Raw genomic sequence first — 19,774 nt, 5'->3', positions numbered from 1 at the left:
GGGGGGGGGGTCATTTGACCAGCTCAAAAGAAAATGGCGATTGTTATGGTGACAACACACATAAGCCGAATCGTCGTCTGCGTAAAATTGGCAGCATGGTGGGACTACTCGCGCACACTACAGGCCGATGCTGAGGTGTTAGGCCGGAGATAGACTTGCTTTTTAACCAACGCATTCACATCGAGTCATCATTTCTGAGGACGTACACAACCAACGCTCCAAAGGAAGCAGGAAACATGAGGCGGTGTCGTGCTTTTTCTTTAAAATCATTCGATCCATAGATCCACAAATCCAGAGTTATTTCCCAAGGCATAATGAACTGCCCTTTAGGTGAGCAAACTGACATTGAGCATTTGTGAGACGGGGTTAAAGGAAAACACTATTGCGCTTCCTCTCTGGCCTTATTGATGCAGCAGATCTCCGGTAGATCAGCGTCATTTTATACACGGAAGTCTGACTTTGTTGACTTCATGTGCCACTGGGAAACTTTCACGCAAGCCTCCAACGCTTTATCAAGTTCGCTATATACATCCTGTGTTGAGTTGAATGGTAATGTCCGTTATACTCTCAACTTCAACTCTTTTTCAATTTTTTTATTTATTATTTCTCAATAGTTGTAGTTAATGCAGCGATATGTGACCACTATTTCTTCTGTTTTTTGTTTGTGAAGGTTTTAACAACAATCTTGCATAGCTTATATACATCAGAACCTTTTACTTGCATGACCAATAACATAACAATTACCCTTATAAAAGGGTCTCCCTGTCAACTCCCAGTGGTTGATTGTGGACTACCTGAAAGCATTTTCTCACACACCAACCATGCATGTTTGTGTAGAAAAGGTCCCAGTGACCACTCCTCCAATAGCCACAGCATCACCACGGAGGTCAAACCAAACAGCCCCCCTGACCTTTCACCCTCTTCTGGACCTGTGGCCCTTGTCACTAAGGCAACCAGCAGGGAAAGTAACCAGCCAGCAGATGGCACTGATGCAGTGAAAACTGAGATGGACCAAAGAGCTGAAGGTGAGGATGATATGACGAAGAGCTGGGAGGAGGATATGTGTTTGCTTGTTTGTGTTGTTGATTATCACGCCCTCTTTCTTACATGAAGTTCTTGTTTGTGTTTCATGACAGAAAGTGAACAAAGACGATTGAGAGTGATGAACAGGAGCTACTTTGTAAGTTTCTAAATTCTGAGTTAGCTCAGAAGACCACTCTCATATCTGTCAGGAGATTGTTAGCTTAGCTTAGCATAGAGTAAAGAGTGGAAACCGATGGAAACAGCTAGCCTGCAAAAACATCCACCTATCTGCATGTCTAACGCTCAGTAAATAACACAGTGTTTCTCATGTTTGTTTAATCCTCAAAAAGTGTAAAAACAAATCAAATTTGGATTTTGCATTCCATGCACTTCAGTTAACTGTGACATTTTTGGACAGAGCCTTTGGACAGAGCCAGGCAAGCTGTGACCCCAGTTTTTGGTCTTTATGCTAAATTAAGCTATCTGTCTCCTGGTTGTAGCTTCATATTTAGAGTACACAGAGTGGTATCCATCTTGTCATCAAACTCTCATTGAGAGAGCTTCTTTTTTCTGTTGTCCTTTCCAAAATATCAAACTATTACTTTCATTTATGGGATTAATAAGGATAGCCACAAATATGGTCATATCTTTTTCCTCCACTCTCACAGGAGTCATACAAGCCTCTCTCCTGGAGGACAGAACATGGTGTAACCCGTCTTGGAGAGAGAAGGTGGGACAGAGGGACATGGGAATTAGCAAAAAAAAAGGCTGTTGTGCCACTATTTGAACAATGGAAGTATGGATCAGTGAATGTAACAAATCAATGATTGATCAATGATCAATGAGTGCTGAAATTTAAACAAAGAGCTGTTTTGGGAGCCAAAAAAGAACAATGTTGCGGAAAATGTAATCGTATTACTATTACTAAGTAATGCATTATTATCTAATTACCTGTACAAACATTTTAACATCAACATATCTGCCTGGCCTCTGTTTCTCAAAACTTAGAACCCAGATTGTTGAAGGACAGGACCAGCGATGCACTATCCCTCCGAAAGCTCTCCTTCTTAAGAACTCTTCTTACTCCATTGGTGGAGAAGTGAACCCCAGCAGACATGTGCTCCATGCTCCTGTCCCCTGCCGTCCTCAGGCAATCAAGAGCAGCCCTGTCAGTTTCCCCTGGCCAATATCTGAATCCTCAGATTGGGGTACCGCAGCTGCTCCGGGGACCAGCCTGGTGCAACCCAAGCCAAACCTGCCACGCTTTCCCAACCTGATCCCAACTAGCCAACATGCTGGCCCTTTAAGGCAGGTTTTTGGCTCTCACTGGCACAAGCAGAGCGCCCCTCAGCCCCATGCCAAAGAACCAACTGTGGTGTTCAGGTTGAGAAGTCTGCCAGAGCATGTCGAGAGTCAACCTAAGCCCCAAGAGATAAAGGAAAGTCCGCCATCCAAAACTGAGAGGGTCTCTGCAGAAGGGCTAAGAGAGGCGTACGACGGGCCTCTGGACCTATCGGATCAAGGAAAGTCCAAATCCAGCCAAATGGCAAGAGATGATTTGCCCTTATCCTTACATGGTGGAGAGAGAGTACAGACGAGCCCTGACAAGGATGGGAAGGCCAATCCATCTTCACCTGGAATGGTATCATTACCTTCTCCTGTCTTTCCTCCCTCGTGCTCCTGGACTTCGAGCCCACCAGTAAAACAAGAAGAGGAAGAGTCTACCAGTGACTATAACCACAAGGTAATTTGTTTTCGCAATAAAATCAAAACAAATAGGGGCTTGATGGTAAAGAGGGGACAAACGGTGTTCATGGTATGATGGTCTCATCATGGCAGGTAATCAAAGAGCAGGAGCAGAAAGAGGAGGTGAATGGAAAGACAGACCAATGCAACGGGAAGAAGGTGCCCATCCTCACAATATCATTACGTCCAGGTGAAGAGCTTAGATTCATACGCGTCCGTGTGTGTTCATGCATGTACTTACTTTGCACAAGGAAATAATACTTTCTGGTGTGATTTATCTAATAGTAGTGGTGCTGGAGAACCTGAATTCTGTTCTGCAAGAATCCTTATCCTCACAAGGCAAGGTGAGGTCCAAAGCAGATACAGTTGAGGCTGTGTTGTCGAATATTTTCTCACTCAATATATCAATTGCCATGTGAAAATATTAGCTGGTTCTCGTTCATTTTTACTTGAAATGGAGCTTCCCTTCCATTGTAAGCCCTTGTGCTTCCTCTGCCTCATCACAGTCATCGTCACCAGCAGCTGAGCCAGGAAGCAGCTCAGATGAGCACAGCGAGGAGGGGAGTGTGTCAGGACAAGAGAGCAACCAGGGCGGCAAGAGGAAGAGGACATCTGTGGAGACAGAAACCGACAGAGACTCGGAAATAGACCGTGAGCATTGGTTCACATTTCAAGTCCTCGTGTGTCTTTCTCAGGGGTGTCCCAAACTCAGAAATGATTTCGCAGAATCTGATTGGTCAAGCTTTCCCTATCGTTTACTGATCGTAGAATCATTTAGATAGAGCGGAGATCGATAGAGCGGACATCGATAGCGAGACGCTTGCTTTTCGTGGTTGGAAGTAGAACTTTCCGTCCTAATACAAGAAGACAGAAGGAATGAGAGGGAGTGAGATGCAAGCCAGAAACAGCTTTTTCTACTCTTCTCCGAGATTCTATTCCAGCAAATTTGAATGGTGCATTTTGCCTACTCTGCTGCTATTCAAGCTGTCAAAGCTACATGGAGCCCACACTGTCACTAACTGCACTAAGTAAATAAAGTTCAGAGAGAAGCAGACAGAAGCGTCTACAATATTTGTTTGAAGGATGTATCCAGGATTTCAAACTGGTTCAGCAGTGAAAACAGATTATAGAGATAGAAGCTAAAGCTACAGATCACAGTGTAAAAGAAGCATTTTAGAAACGTATCTCTCCTTCCAACCTCTCCGGCAATGAGTGTCCCTATAACACAACGTTTAAAGATGACTAGCTCCAAATCCACTAAACCATCCTGAAAATGAGGAAAATCTGAAACAACTGCAGTCGAATCAGGCTCCTTTGATCGAATTGTCGAATAGTTGACTATTCAGGTCGTCCCTACTCTTTCTTCCCTTCTTCCTTTCTTTCTGTTCTTCCTGAGTCTGGTCTTCAGTATGATCACATGTCTAAAGCTTTAACGGCCAAGATGTTTTTCCCCACGTGGTTCATGTACATTTTGCTTCCGTTTTTTTGTACACACGTATGATATCTGAGAGATAGTTCAACATTGCTTGTATATGATACAAATATCATCCACTTAATGATATTGGAGGTGCCTGACAACCACGTATGGACGTCTCACACATTCATTGCAATTAAACACAATTCTAATGGATACGGTGTTACATTGTGAATGCACAGTATTGTAATCCACTCAACGAACCCTCACCAACTGTTTTTGTTTTTAACAATTCCCTTTTCTTCCTCACAGATGTCCAGCGGGAGAGGAAGATCAAGATCACAGTGAGAACTGAGGAGAACAGCACTTGCTAAAGAGCATGATATAACATTGATTCACAGTGATCTCACTTAAACCTGCATCAACTGATTTTGCCACCTGGGGGAACCGCAATGAGCTGTACACACATCACTTACGTGTATCTTATAAAGTTGATACGGCTAACAAAAACAGCAAACATTGGAGTAGACATGGAGCAACCTTCATTTATATGCATTAATTTGGAGTTGTGTTTCTCCACATAAACACATAAGCAAACAGTTGTCTCTTTACACATCCAGCCAGCCTCCAATAGATCACTTCCATATACAACAGAACTGCATTGTGAAATACGTTTCGAGGGAAATGTATTTTGTTGAGGATTACGTTTGTTTTTGACATATCACAAATACGTTTCTGATGTGTAGAGGAAGTCAGGGTGCTGGATGGGTCGAACAAACAAAGGACTTTAACAAAGGAGTCTGCTGTTCGTGTCCCGTGTGAAACCAAAAGTCAGCCTTCACAGCCATCGCCAGAGGCCTTATGTTTTCGGATTGTCAGTACATCTGGTCCATTCTGGCTCTGCTCCATTATCTCAGCAACACCTTCACAGAATCTTTTCAAATTTAGCACAAACGTCCACTTGGACTCCACCATGAACTGATTCGATTTTGGTGGTCAAAGGTCAAGGTCACTTTTTAGCCATCAATCAAGAATTAATTTGCTAATTGTTGACAATTTCAAACAAATGTCAAATAGGATAAAATGATGAGGTGATGGAATTTTGGACAGACATGGATGTAAACTGCAACTTGACTGGTTGGTGGAGGCATACAACCTCAAGGCGCTGATTCTAGTTTGTTTTGTTTTATTTCAATTCACAGCATTACCGCATGTTTAAAGAACTGTTGAAAACATTGCCCTCCAAACATAGTTGAAAATGCAGCGTAGTTGTATGAAAAACGTAATTTTGTACGAGATAGGGTTGAATCCAGCAGACACAGAGCAACACTTGGATTCATTTGGAGTTGTTTGTGTCCACCTGACGGTCGTAAGTCCAATATTCACTTTCACTTATATGGATATTAATATTCCGTTTAGTTTCAGGATATTCAAAGAGTAATTTTATGAACTGGAACATTTGACGTCTCGTACCATATATGTCCAATTCCTGCTAGCATAAATCTGAATGTACTACCTTGGGCATTCCAAAATGAACCAGTGTTCAACATCATATTCTATTGATTATTTGGATTTTTTAGCAACACAAATTCCATTTCCATGAAGTCACTAAACACTGATGAAAATGAGTAGATGGAGAAAATGTCTTTAGACTCTCTCCATCTGAATAAAACATTTATTGTCAAATATGAATGTGCATGCAAGCACACATTAGCATCCTGTTCAGCAGCTTATAGTTGCTTGGTGGAGAAGTGACATGCTTAAAACACATTTTGTAACACGTAACCGCCCATTCTGACTAGGTACAACTCAAACGGACATTACTGTCACTGCCTGGCTATTTCTTGCCACAGAACATCCACTCCCCTCACCCCGTCTTAAGTGACTACCCAAGAAAAAACATGTTCCTCTTCCTCTTTTTCATTTTAAGAATGCACATATTTTGCAAGTATTAACTTTCCGTTTACAGCTGTGACAGCTTGTGGTAAGCCGGGTGGATGGAAGTGATAAAAACACAGTGACAGTCAGTTGAATAACCTATACTTTTGTGGCACTGCACTGTTAAGTCAATGTGTCCATTTTGAGTAAATATATAAGCTATTTTTTTAATGGCGTTGCCCTAATCAAGAGGCAGAATCAGCCAATATTTACTCCAAAAATTAGATTGTTATTTTTCAGTCCTTTCTTTTTTCAAAAGTGTGCACTTTTTATTATCCTGTGTGTGAAAACCTGTGCAGCCATAATGCTGTTATATTGATTTCTAGTTTTTCTATCATGTCTCTCTAAAGCCATTAGAGTCCATTAAGCACAGTACTTGGTCAGTGGACAAAATAGCCTTCCCCTGCCGTTTGTATCTCTCAGTTAATTAAAATGAGATTGACCGTATTGTAAGTACTGTGCTTTGGCTTTTACTGTGTGCTAATCCATCGAGCGAAATGTTGTGTTGTTGTGTGGCCTCAACAGAAATGTTGTTGTTTTTTTTCTAATGAGACAATGTATACTCTTAGAAACTTTTGTCTGAATGCAATTCTTCTAATGCTGGAATAAACTTCCGTTTTTGAATGTTGCTTCTGTAGCTCCCTCTGTATATGGTTCAGCTCTTATATATCCTACAATAGCAAGTTTACCACACTCCTGCTGTACACATACTGAAGGGGGGATAACCCAAAATGAATAATGAGGAGTGTTCTGGGAACTATACATCATGTTTTAAACTTTTTGTTCAGGACATTATGCAAAACCATTGCGGTGTGATGAACAGGGATGTAGAGACCAGTGGAAACCATGAAACGTTTGTGGTGTGATACAACTTTACTGTTACAGGAAATCATCTCAATGGTCAGATTCCTGTAAAAGCATTCTATTCACAGATTACATTTACACAAGGAAAGAGTTTTAGGTAAAGTTATTATCTATGAATGTTTGCAATAGAGCAGAGCATTTCATCAACTCTCTTCAAGATGTCTTAGATTGGTTCTCCTTGTTCACATGAAATTTGTTGTACGGTCCCATCTCCACCCACAGGAAGGGACTGACGGAAATGTACTGTTCAGTGTGAACTGACTTTTGCTGATTCTTTCCCTGTGGACTATAATTATGCCAATCGTTGTGGAACATTTACTAAAATGTTATTATTTGTAATAATAATGCTGGTATTCAGGACCTGTAGCACACATCTGCTGTAGCTACAAGACCCAAGTCAAGACTAACACCCAAGTCAAGAACAAGACCCAAGTAAAGAACAAGACCCAAGTCAAGACCAAGACCCAAGTCAAGACCAAGACCCAAGTAAAGACCAAGACCCAAGTCAAGAACAAGACCCAAGTCAAGCACAAGATCCAAGTCAAGAAGAAGACCCAACTTAAGAACAAGACCCAAGTAAAGAACAAGACCCAAGTGAAGAACAAGACCCAAGTCAAGCACAAGATCCAAGTCAAGAAGAAGACCCAACTTAAGAACAAGACCCAAGTAAAGAACAAGACCCAAGTCAAGACCAAGACCCAAGTCAAGACCAAGACCCAAGTAAAGAACAAGACTCAAGTTAAGAAGAAGACCCAACTTAAGAACAAGACCCAAGTCAAGCACAAGATCCAAGTTAAGAACACGTCCGAAGACAATAAAAAGTCCAAAGTCAAGAACAAGTCCCATGATGCACAATCAAGTTACACCAAGTTAGTTGACTGTTTTTAAATTAAATGAACTTGCTGTTGGGTGACTGTTTTATAAATATTTACATTTACTTACATTTCACACAAAATACACAACTGCAGATTTCCACCAGGAGTATGAGATACGTCGTACCAAACAAAATAAAACTCACCAAGCTGTCTGCCAACATATAGCAGCTAGCTGAGTGGTGACGACATACTCAGCGGTGTATGTACTTGTAGTTCTGTAAACTCTTAGCCCAAACACACCGTCCAAAACAGTAAAGTATGTCGTCTCTCACTCACATGTACTTAATTCCCTGTATAATAATTAAGCTATCTGTGAATCTTCAACATGGTAAATGAGGAACTTGTTTCCCCCTGAAGTTTGAATATGAAGAGCCACAAACTGTGGCCTGTAAGTCACCCACAGCAACGTCATGGTCATCTGCTGCTCTGAGCAGCTGCTAAACACCAATTCTCTCTTTATCCCTCATGCAGGGATTTTTTTTTCATCTATTATCCTTCACCATTTTTAAAAACTCTTACATGCTTTTCAGTTTTTTTCACTGATCTAATTCTAATGTCATCCTCGTCCTCATCTCCGTGTGACGGCCCTCCCTCGCTGCAGCCTATAGGCTTCTGAGGGAACTCAATTTCTAATCCTGACTGATGATTAAGGATTACATCTGGAGAGCAGGGAGCTTTCTCTGATGTGTTATTGCCGAGCTGCTGTTGTGGGCCCCGGGGCTGAGCCGCCCACGCCTCCAACTCTGCTGCCCCCGCCCAGAGGACGCACTGAGCATGATGGCTGTCACACTCATTTGAATACATATTAGAGCTGTCCTGCACACCATGCAAATGTGTCCCTCACATCTGTCCACCCATCCATGGCATCCGCCCATTTAATCTATTCTTCCCTCTAGCCATTCACTCCAACATCAAAAATAGCAGCATAGATAAGACTGTGGCTTCAACGTAGCCTATACATTTTTGGGAATTTTGGATTAGGGGAAAGAAATGTCCTGTACATATTTATAACATGCAATGATGTACCACAATAGTCTACATGTTGGCAAAAAGTGGGTGAACTATGACTCTAGACAATGAATATATATATACATATATATATATATATTTTTTTTTTTTTTTTAAAAGCTTTTTTTTTAAATTTGCGTTTTGTCGCACAACGCAGCTCTCTCCTCTCCATTCCATATAAGCAGCTGGGGAGGGGGGGATGACAGCCGGCTATTTCAGACAGTGAAACCGAGAGTACGAGCGCTATAGCGGTGTGAGCTGGTTCCTCTTCTCACCAGCTCAGTCAGATGCGCACAGCTCGAACTTCCTTGTTACAAGCCCAGTGCGCTGCGCCCCGTCGACCCGTCCGCATCTTCATCCAGAACCCCAAGAGAAACAACAGTTCTGTGAAAGGATGGAGCCGGCGGAGAAGAAATGAGGATTATGCTTTACACGGTCACCCGAGTCTAGAAGAGCATATACAAGCGCAGAAGTAACAATCGAAGTGTGGTAAGTGTCCTCTTGATCTGCGTTCGCCTGTGTAGGAAGGGTCCGGGAGTAGACAGACTGAACGATGACAAAAGACAAAATATATATAGATCATGAAGTAAATGTGTCGGAAATATAGTAAGACATTTTTGCTGTGGCATGCAGTTTTTACAACAAGGATGCTAAAAAGATACAACAAAAAAAGAAATTTCAGTCTTTGAGTTGAATCAACCACCGCCTGCACGCGCCACTGTGCACAAATTATATACAGAGAAAATATGAAAATGGTCTAAAGTGAAGTGAAGTAAACTCAATTTTATTTTATTACAATAAATAAAATAAAATGTTATTACAATTTTATTACAGCGCTTCCCACCACTTTCGTATGCATTCTGGTGAGGGTTCTCACGTGTGTGTGGGGGGGGGGCTATTTTTAGACTGTCCATCTAGACCAAACCAGAAACCTGCAACTAGACTAGTTTCTGTTCCGTTACTTACAGTGTACGTGCATTAACTTTCATTTTAGATGTCCAGTGGTCTTGAGATCATAGACGCCCCCCCACACACACACACAACAGATATACTGTAGATGTATTTTATAGTGTTTGAGGATATGTGTTTGTGATATTAGTGAGTGCATCCCTTCAAGATAAGTGCTCAGGGAATCACACTTTGTGCATGCTATCTACACTGCAGAAATGCCAGCGTTGCATCATGCTAGTTGTTAAATCCCCCACATGTTGTAAAGCAGAGAGTTAAGAGCTATCGCAACCCCAACACTTCAAATGACACAACACTCAAGACTGGTCACTTGAGTTCGTCTCGCTTTGACAGAGAAGCAGAATTTGAATTTTTAGACAAAACCAACTTCCTCTAAGAAGAGCAAAATGCTTAAAGAAATAACACAGAGAACAGTCCATTCTGTACAATAACAATATATAGTTCATGTATCTTACCTATGGGGCTGACACTAATGATTATCTGCATTATGGATTCATCTGTTTAGTATTTTCTCTGGTCTATGACAGAAAATAGTTTTAAAACAAATTGCCCATGAAACTTTCCGAGTTCTTGTTTTATCAAAGATATTCACTTTATAATGATATAAAACCTCGAACTTTAAGAAGCTGGAACCAGAGGATTTGGGGCTTGACGATTCAAATAAATGAGAAGAAAAAAAATCAATCATCAAAATAGTTGCTGATTGATTTTCTGTCGATCAATCAATTGTTTCAGCTCTGATCTTGCCTGATCATTGTCACAAGCATGTCGTACATTAGGTTTGGCATATGCCAATGGTTCCATAGCACGTACACTACATGCTAAACTATATACATATAGAGCAGAAAATAAACTGTAATCTTGCATAACATGTAATAGATATAATTGTATGATGAAAAAGTGTGTGTAGATTGTACAATATATCAGTCTCAGTGTTTATATATGGGCTATCTGTCACGTAAACTGGATATTGTTGGCGGTGGCAACAGCAAACAAACAGCTTATCAATGCATAAATGATGCAGGAACTTTGGTTCAGTCCATGAGGTCTACTGCAATAATGTCATACACTACGATTATTAAAAGTAAATCACCCGAGCATGCTGAGATGGAGCCGTCATGCAGTCCAGAGTCTTTTCCTGTTGATAAGTTACTGAATAGCGATGCAAGTGACTCCTTCTTTCTTTCTTTCTTTCTCTCTGTCGTCCTGTTGGCTGTGTGCCAGGCTGGCAGGTGATATTGTTATGGCCTGAGGCAGTTCAAAACAGGTACACACAGCCTGGCAGCCCACAAAATGTACATCTGCTTCAAAAAAAGTCACTTCTCATAACATGTTATGTAATACATGAATTATTCACATCTGTTGAGCGAGTCTATGCGCTTATGTGTTCAACTAGTTTGGAGGATAATACTCCTCAAAGCCGGCCCTCGGCATCGGCGGTACAGGCAAATGAGAGGAGACATTGTATGGGTCCTATTTTCTGGGTTGCCATCAGCAGCACCCCGGCACATCAGCCTAATATCTAGAGTTCATGTCAGTCACTCTGAGTGTAATGCAATAACACTTAAATTCATAAGGGGAAGTTGGAAAGACTATTCGGGTGTTAAACATATAGGTAAGCAGTTTCTGTGTGAGTGTATGGACACAAGGATTGGTGGGGACACCAGCTAAAATCTTGCCTAATTGCCAAATTGTTACAATGTCACATGCATTACAGTGTAATCATGGCATTCAGTTAAAGTACCCTTCAAGAACTGAACGGTTCCTGCTCACTGCTTGGACAGCTGTCGGTGCAGATGGATGTAGGGTTGAGCTAGCTAGGGTTAAGACGGCACATGCAAGTATATAATGTCGAAGTGTGTTTCTTCTTGTGCTCCATTGAACAAAGTTTCAATGCACACTTTCTGTCCACATATCCTAAAAGCTTATTGCAGATGTATGGCTTTGCTGATGTTTGCAGTGGTACGTATCTGCGTGGTATGATATGGTTGGATAATTATGAACTGGGCCTTTAAACGAACACGTACCTTAGAGGTACAGTGTGATGTGTCAGCAACATTAGATGTTGATTAGGGTTTTGGAGGGGTCAAGGACTTTTTCTTTCTGTAAACACACTTGACACATTCATTTACCATGTGAGCTCCCCTGTTAGTGACTGCTGTAAGACTGACTTAGATAGCATGTCAGGCAATGCTTTATGGGTAAAATAAGACACTTCACAGGAGAGAAAAAATGGCAGACGCAACAGCAACATCGCACCAAGTATCGGAGAAAATAAGAAAAAAGGCATAAATCAGCATAGATCCAACGATGTTGGAAAGATGTTCAGAAACAATTCAAGTAGACATAAAATATATAAAATTATAACAAAGACAGTTGAAAAACTTAGTCAAAAATAATGGATAAACAGTTGAAATCATTAGCTGAAAGTAATGGATAAATGGTTGAAATAGTAAATGAACTCAGTGACTCAGACATTAGCACTGCTCTTGAATAGTACAGTTCTCATTTTATATCTATGTAACCTTTGAAAGAAGAAAAAACACATTCTTCCTCTTTCAATAAACTTAGCTTATGGTGGCAAATGTTCATGCTTTAGGGCGTGGCTACCTTGTGATTGACAGGTTGCTGCAAGGCGTTGTCCGGTCTGAGAGTTGTCCATGTTTTTCTACTTACAACTTTAATCCTTTCACAGAGTGTTTTCAGTTCATGAAAGTTTATTTGAACCATTTTTGGTCGCCTAAAAATGGTTTAAGTTGTGCTTAGCTCCACTCTCTCGTATTACTTCTGATTTCAAAAAACCAAGATGGCGACAGCTAAAATGCCAAACTTGAGGCTTCGGAATGGCAGTCCACAAACCAATGGATGATGTCACGGTAATATCCACTTCTTATATACATATGGTCCATGTCACACACTGTGTTGCACCATTTTTCTACAAGTGCCCAGAACGGACAAATTAAACATTGTGTTCGATGGGCATCAACATGTTTTCACTTGTCAACGTTAGGTTGCCAGGAAGAACCAAAGACTCCAACAAGTCACTGCTACTGGCTGAGAAATAATCCGGCACATAATCCTCCATGAAACTAGATTTTTACAGATTACACAAACAGGAAAGATGTTGTGAAGTAGTGAACTGTAGAGGTTATGATAAGTGAACTCTGCACACAGCCAGGTTAGCTGTTTCCCACTTTTACCAGACTTTGTGCTAGACTAAGGTAACCTGATCCTGGCCTTATATTAAGTGTATTGATATAAATCTTATCATATAACTCTGCAAGAATACAAAGAACCATATTTCAGAGTTTTTGATTTCCACAATTGAGTTATTTGGCCATGTTGAGGCTCATGTTGTTGTGTGACCTGAGGTAATGGGAAATTATGTCATCATTCATATGATCTGAACTTATGCAAGACACTTTTTCATCCTTCCTTAGAAAGCTCATAAAAATACACATTCCTGCTTACCACTGAATTAACTTCCCAGAGAGTTTGTCTTTCAAAGTGTGTTGGATAGTTGTGGATAGACTTTTTTTACTTAGCAACAACTGAGTTGGTGATGATAGATGGATAGATTTGGGATTTCCAGCATTAGTGATGATCTTTCCTTCGACATTCTTGTCAAACTAACACAGAGCTGAATCCACAGATATTGTTGTCTCTCCTCCTGAGAGTTGAGACGACAAGATGGGTGCCACTCTCATAAATATGACGCTAGAGACATCTTAGCAGGAGAAAACTAGCCTGGCTCTGTCCAAAGGTTAAAACATCATGAATTATATAAGTCTTCCTGCACCTCTAACACTAATCATCAAGTCAGCCATTTGTTTAATCCACATAAAAAAACATGTCAAAACAATTAGTTGTGGTTTTGCTGGGAGTCACGTGCAGGGAGCAGTGATGTCTTTGATAAAATGTGTTTTTAGTGAGCTTTAGGAATACTGTTTTTTGTACATAATCTTCTCATCTAATGCTCTGCAGAAAGCCAAATGAAATGTCAAAATGTAATATTGTGTTTTCCAGTTGGTGACACAGCAGCGGTTAAGTTACTGGGTTCATCCCCATTGAACCGTTGGAGGCTGTGAGGTCTGAAACATAATAAAAGTTACATATTGCAAATTCTATGATGCCAGGAGGTGTTATCTAGTGAATCACCTCCTGCAATCCATGATAATGGATGAGGAGTTAATACTTAATACTTTTATAGTGTCAAAGCCTACAGTTACTCTCGCCCAATCTCAGTGTCGGAGCACATTGTACAGCCCGACCAATACTGGACTTTTAAGGCACATACTGATATCAATATTCAGGTGTTTAAAACGAGAAAGACAGTTCGATTGATTTTCTAAAGAATTGTGACTAAGATACCGATATATGTGCAATAAGCTGATATATCGACCTGATCATTGAACTAAATTATATGATGTAACTTTTAACATAAAGTGTTTTTATAGAGACCAGCGGCTGTGCGGTGCACGGCCGTTGGTTGCGAAGCAAATTGGACATAGTGGCCAAACCGTGGAATTACAACATGTCCGCTAAGTAGAGCAATTGGGCCCAAAACCCTATTTTTCCAGACATCTCTCATCATTTCAAAAAGCCCCAGTCTGCAGCTTTAAGAAGCTTTGATTGGCCTGACATTTTTTGGTTTGCTGGTGTCCATGATTGAGTCCCAATGGATCTCACTGTCTTACACTGAAAGTTTGAGAAAAGCAGTCTTTCAGTTCAAGAGTTGCCATGTGAGCTGATTTCTTTCATTCAGGCTATGTGAGATTGTGGATTTCCTTTGACATGTACTGTAGCTGCTTTAGTCACCGACTGAGATGAATCAATGACAGCTGCAATTTGTGTACATAGTTAAACTAGGGCAATGTGTTACCAGCAGCTTAATGCTGACCTCCATCAGTACAAACATGACAGGGAGCCGCTACTGTTCAATACTTGCAAGCCTCAGCCTCCTGAGGTTAGACGTCTAAAGAGGAACAAGGTTTGAAACAGAGAGAAAAAAAAGGAAGCAAATAGGTTCATTTTGACCTCCAGAACACCGGAACTTCCTGTGTCTGAATGTTCATATGAAACATTTTCCACTGCTTACCACTGCTTAATGGTGAGTGTCAGCAGGGCAGTATGCTAATGATTATGGTTACGGCTTTCATCAGAGAGATGCTCGCAGAAATGTTTAAAGTTAAAGTGATTCGAAATGTATCGACTGAGGGTACCATGCGTCTTCTTTTGTGGTAGTTCTAGTTATTCCACTGTGACATGTGACCTCTCCACTCATAGGAGTTGTGTGTGCATGGTAGCAGGGCTCCGCTGTTTGTGATAAACATCACAATCTGCTTCTCTGAGCCGAAGAGAGACGGGTTACACATGTATGTGTGCCAACATGTGCCATAAAGCACAACTACCATCTGCCGTCACAGACTCCCTCTTTGTTCTCGCTTCTCCTAAACCTGGTACCAGATAACTGTGTTCACATTTGCATGAGGATACACACAGTCAGTTTCAGTGTGAAAGAAAGAGAAAACAACGTATTCTTTCAACTTTACTGATGAAACAGTGTCTTGTGTGAACATATTTGTATTGCAGCGGTAGATGGAAAGACCTTGCTGTGTTCATTCTTGTAATATCTTAACAGATAGATAGATAAAACATTATCAGGTGGCCAACATCCGTGAAAGATATTGAGTCAGAATGAACACCAACAATGTTGAGGTTGCAGACGCATCAATAACAGCCATGGTCATCCAGTGAGCTGACTGACTGTGTCAGCTTTAATTCTGCCCCCCGAAGTGAAGAATATCTAAGAATATCATGTGATAGTCCATTTTCACACATTCACCACCCAATATTAGGGACATTTTGAAACACATTGACAGTAACAGCCAGCTGAGAGAGATAATGGGCCTCAGGCAGGAAGCAATATGAGAACAATTGCCCTCTTATTTTTGTTCGTATCCACGTTTTCTTTTCCTATTTTTGCTTGCACCCATTTTTTTCTGGGATTGGCCGATGTTTTCTTGTATTTGCTCTCCTCTTAATAAGTGACAGAATATTTTACCAGTGGTCCAAGTTTACCAAGATAAGAAAAAAAACTCTTGTTTTCACAGTCCAGAAGTTTTTCCAACACAAGGAAACCTCTGGGCCTGAAACGTGAAGCGATGCTGAAGTGCCTCAAAAAATAGGCCCTCCTGTGGTGGTTGCTACAAAACATACTAGTTATATATTTACTCCAGTAGTGTTTATCACATGACCAGCATAGTGCCCCTTGTAGTGTTCAAAGGTCATTTATTACTTTAATTGTTCATGATTGAACAGTGTTTCTGTGACAAACACTTCCCCAACAACTGCATACTCAGTCTGTTCCTTATTAAATTGGTGTTACTGACACTATTCTCTATATAAAGCAGAAACATCAAGTCACACAAGGGCTGAGAGAACTGGGCTTTTTTGTTTCATGTCCTGCCGTCTCTCCTCCGTTGTCCTGCTGCAGAAGGAACCATGGGCTGTGTGGGCTCGAAGAAGGAGCAGCAGCCTCTCGGCAAAGAGACGAGCAATGACGACCAGCAGAGCTGCGCGCAGACGGCCCATTACGTCAAAGACCCCACCGCAGGAAACTCCGGGAGCAAAGCTGTAAGCAGTAATGTGGCAGATAAAAATCACACAGCGAGTAACAATGTAACATGTATAAAAAGTCACAGAGAGAAGTTGTCATCTATACTTTGCTTCCTCAAAAATGCTCCTTTCTAATACAACTTCTGCAACTAATTGTGACATGCCCGTTGGTGGAAGCACCAATATAGCAATGTAAAAATACTCCATTACAAGTATAAGTCCCGCATTCAAAATCTTGATTCAGTAAAACTACAGAAGAATTTTTAACAAAATACACTTAATACATCAAAAGTCAAATTAGTTGTGCAGGAAAAATGGCCCCTGTGATTATTAGAGCTACTTTATATACTGTTTAGTCCTCATCATAATAAGATGATTAATGAGGTATGGGTAAGTTCTGCGCCTGAGGACTGTTCTCTAATCTTGTCTTTTTGAAATTCTTAGTTTCTGCAAACCACAGACACGTCAAATGCTGACGTATTTGTATTCGTACTTACAGTAGTAGCTATAGTTTGCGAATAAATTTAGTAGAATAACATCAAATGGAAATATTGTAATTAAACACAGTACTTGATTTAATGTACTTAGTTACTTCCCACCACTAAACGTCAATTTAGATCTTTAGCCACGTTGTATCTGACCAAAATGTGTTGATGAACTTGCAAATACGGACGTGCACACCTGCAGGAGTGCCTGGGCATTTAAAAACAAGAGTGAGGAAGATTAATGGTGTCAATTTCAGAAGCAGTGAAAGTATGACGAGATTCAAAAGAGAAAAGAAAACACTTTTTTATTAGTTACTACCACGGTTTTCTTCTCAGAGAGGATAGGCGTGCGCCGACATATACTCTGAAACATGTTCCAGTAGCTTGTTTGCATACTGGCCAGACTTTGATCTGTGCCATGGGTGAAGTAGCAGTGCTACAAGTGTAGTTCCTCTGGCTACTGCTTCCTGTGTGCTGAATGTAACTCTTTCACCCCCCCATTGAAGGAAGAGGAAGTGACAGAAGCAGAGCACTCGGGCGAAAGACAAAACTTGAGTTGTATTATCTCTCAGATGTCTAAATGTGTCCGTCTGTCTTGCTGTCTGGTCTCTACACAGCTCAGCCCGCGATACCTTTGTTGATAAGACAAAGTCCTTCCTTTCAAATGGTTGTTTTTTTTGTGGTTTTATTCTAGCTGAATTTAAGACTTTAAAACTTGAAATGATGATTGATTATTTCAGTGAAATATAATCTTGATTTGCTTTAACATGGTAAGTAATATTTCGAGATAATCCTGCTTTAGATAATCTAATACTGACATAGTAGAATTGAAGACAATTTCAATTCAACTTTAAAGTTCATCATGTTCAAGTCATATACAAAGTGTTGAAAGCTGCACTAATTTATATTTTAACAATGGAAAACAATAAAATGCCTGTAATGTGCAAGCGATTGCTCGTAGCGATTGCTCGTAGCGAATGCTGGCGACTCTAGAGAGCATTTTTTAGCATCTTTTGGCTAATTGTTTTGTTTTCCTGGCCTGCACCGTTAAAGTTTTGGTTCATTCCCACGGCTCTCATCATTTCCAGCATCTGCAGTTGGACGTGTTATAGCAAGTTAACGATGAGCTAGCATAGAAAGTCTAACAGTTTGCCAACACATTTGCCATAACAACTTGATTTGATGATTGTGTTGTCCCTAAGCAACCCAAAAATGTATAATTATTGAATTTTTTTTCTCATTTTGAATAAACAAAATTGTGGGGAATGAATATTTGACGGCTCTGCTCTTGGCCTTATACCACCGCATGTCTTTCTCTCTACAGAGCAAATTGCCATCCAATGCAAACTCTTCAGACGGTGAGTCACAATCTTTATTTACATACTGTTGCAGCTCCACTCACACAGTGCAACCTGTATACTTGCTTTTGTATTTCAAATGAAAGTCCAGCCACTAATAAAGCACTAAGATCAGTCAATGGCAGGTGTATCTCCAACCTCCCACCTTTCAAACACCACCACAGAGTCTTGAAACCGAGGCTCGACGCGACGTTTAATAAAGGAGAGTGAGTGTGTCGGGCACAGAGCGACAGCCCTTCCATCGCGCGGGTGGAAAGCCCCAGCCCCGCTGCTATTATTATCAGACACACAAGGAAGTCAGTTACATAGTCTAAGCACGGGGGAACCCAAGATTGATGTGGTACAGACTTAAATGCAGTGAATCCGCTAAAAAAAAGCAGACACTCACAAAAAACGTCTTTCCAAATGTCAACTTTTCACAAGCCAAAAAAAACAGGCTTGGTTTCAACTCCATAGTTTTTTTTGCTCCACAAAATGTTTTTATCAGGCAATTACTTCTCAGCATGCAATTCTTCAGAGAGGAAACACGCTTGCAGCTTTCACATGACAATGCGAAAAAGGCACATATTTATTTCACACTGCACGTCTCGACCACAATGTACCGACACAAAGACCCCGGCTTCTTTTCACTGTTATTCTGGGCCATGCTGCCGTAGGAGACAGCATCGTCATGGCGCTGTACGACTACGAGGCCATCCACGACGGCGACCTTGGCTTCAAGAAGGGAGATAAGCTCCGAATCCTAGAGGAGTAAGTATCAACAGAGAGAGCAGTCGTTGCTTCGGATATGAGGACAACAATAATAAGTTAGCTGCTTGTTCAAAATGCAGTTTTTGGACTTGGTGAAGGACGTGGTTCGTCAAGTCACACTTGTCTTTCTCTCTCTCTCTGCAGATCGGGGGAGTGGTGGAAAGCGAAGTTAATCAGTTCGGGTCAGGAGGGCTTCATCCCCAGTAATTATGTGGCCAAAGACACTCTGGAGGCAGAGGAGTAAGTGTACTCCCATTAAAAACACTTTCATATGCATCATCAGTATCTGCTATAGAGTATCATGTGCCGTATTTAGATGGCACCTTTTTGAGGTTTGTCACGAGGCTTGCATATTGAGGTCCGTTGAGAGGGTTTCTGCTCTAACTGATCTGTTTCCTGTTGTTGAGGTGGTTCTTCAAGGGCGTGAGCAGGAAAGATGCTGAGAGGCAGCTGCTGGCCTCCGGGAACAAAGTGGGATCCTTTATGATCCGAGACAGCGAGACCACCCAGGGTGAGTAAAAGAGTATTTGTCCTATAGTGGAGCAGTCTATGTAGTCATGATGCAAAATGATTGAGAGACAAATGACAATTAATTTGATCTCAGCAGTTACTGCAGAAAGTGTGTTTTTACCAGATGAACAAGTAAACTTGGTTAACATACTGATGACTTTAAAGTTAAGAATTGGCCATTAAAGGCACAATAAGTAGGATTTACCACCCCCCCCC

General features: G+C 41.0%; 2 protein-coding genes across 4 annotated transcripts in view; both read left to right on the top strand.

Moving 5' to 3' along the window:
• The first annotated feature begins 43 nt into the window (after positions 1-43).
• rbbp8l (retinoblastoma binding protein 8-like) lies at positions 44-5,310 on the top strand. 3 transcript variants are annotated; one of them, XM_031876928.1, is made up of 8 exons: positions 44-1,025; positions 1,137-1,180; positions 1,692-1,753; positions 2,032-2,767; positions 2,863-2,959; positions 3,055-3,113; positions 3,276-3,420; positions 4,496-5,310. In XM_031876928.1, exons 1-8 carry the CDS (start codon positions 722-724, stop codon positions 4,555-4,557), a joined length of 1,509 nt encoding a protein of 502 aa, XP_031732788.1. In that variant the 5' UTR covers positions 44-721; the 3' UTR covers positions 4,558-5,310. The 3 variants fall into 3 exon arrangements, with proteins under 3 accessions (XP_031732788.1, XP_031732787.1, XP_031732786.1); XM_031876927.1 differs by having other exon boundaries at positions 3,058-3,113; positions 3,276-5,310; XM_031876926.1 differs by having other exon boundaries at positions 3,276-5,310.
• Positions 5,311-9,105: 3,795 nt separating this feature from the next.
• hck (HCK proto-oncogene, Src family tyrosine kinase) overlaps positions 9,106-19,774 on the top strand; it is an 18,881-nt gene continuing 8,212 nt past the window's right edge. Inside the window, exons 1-6 of the mRNA XM_031876932.1 lie at positions 9,106-9,357; positions 16,334-16,473; positions 18,265-18,298; positions 18,955-19,048; positions 19,193-19,288; positions 19,456-19,559. Of these exons, the coding sequence (XP_031732792.1) occupies positions 16,342-16,473; positions 18,265-18,298; positions 18,955-19,048; positions 19,193-19,288; positions 19,456-19,559 (460 nt within the window). The 5' untranslated portion in view covers positions 9,106-9,357; positions 16,334-16,341. The remainder of the gene's footprint in view (positions 9,358-16,333; positions 16,474-18,264; positions 18,299-18,954; positions 19,049-19,192; positions 19,289-19,455; positions 19,560-19,774) is intronic.

The sequence above is a fragment of the Anarrhichthys ocellatus genome, unplaced genomic scaffold (genome assembly GCF_004355925.1).
Source record: "Anarrhichthys ocellatus isolate YVR2014 unplaced genomic scaffold, GSC_Weel_1.0 scaffold120, whole genome shotgun sequence".
Classification (NCBI taxonomy): Eukaryota; Metazoa; Chordata; class Actinopteri; order Perciformes; family Anarhichadidae; genus Anarrhichthys; species Anarrhichthys ocellatus.
Note: the sequence above shows the minus strand (reverse complement) of the source record. Positions and strands in the feature narration are given on the sequence as shown.

Bases quoted from the DNA above. Each gene is read 5' to 3' on its own strand.
- rbbp8l (XM_031876926.1), top strand. From the start codon at position 722: ATGACCAATAACATAACAATTACCCTTATAAAAGGGTCTCCCTGTCAA. The intron at 2,960-3,054 runs GTGAAGAGCTTA...TTTATCTAATAG, and splicing joins CACAATATCATTACGTCCAG to TAGTGGTGCTGGAGAACCTG. The intron at 3,114-3,275 runs GTGAGGTCCAAA...GCCTCATCACAG, and splicing joins CCTTATCCTCACAAGGCAAG to TCATCGTCACCAGCAGCTGA.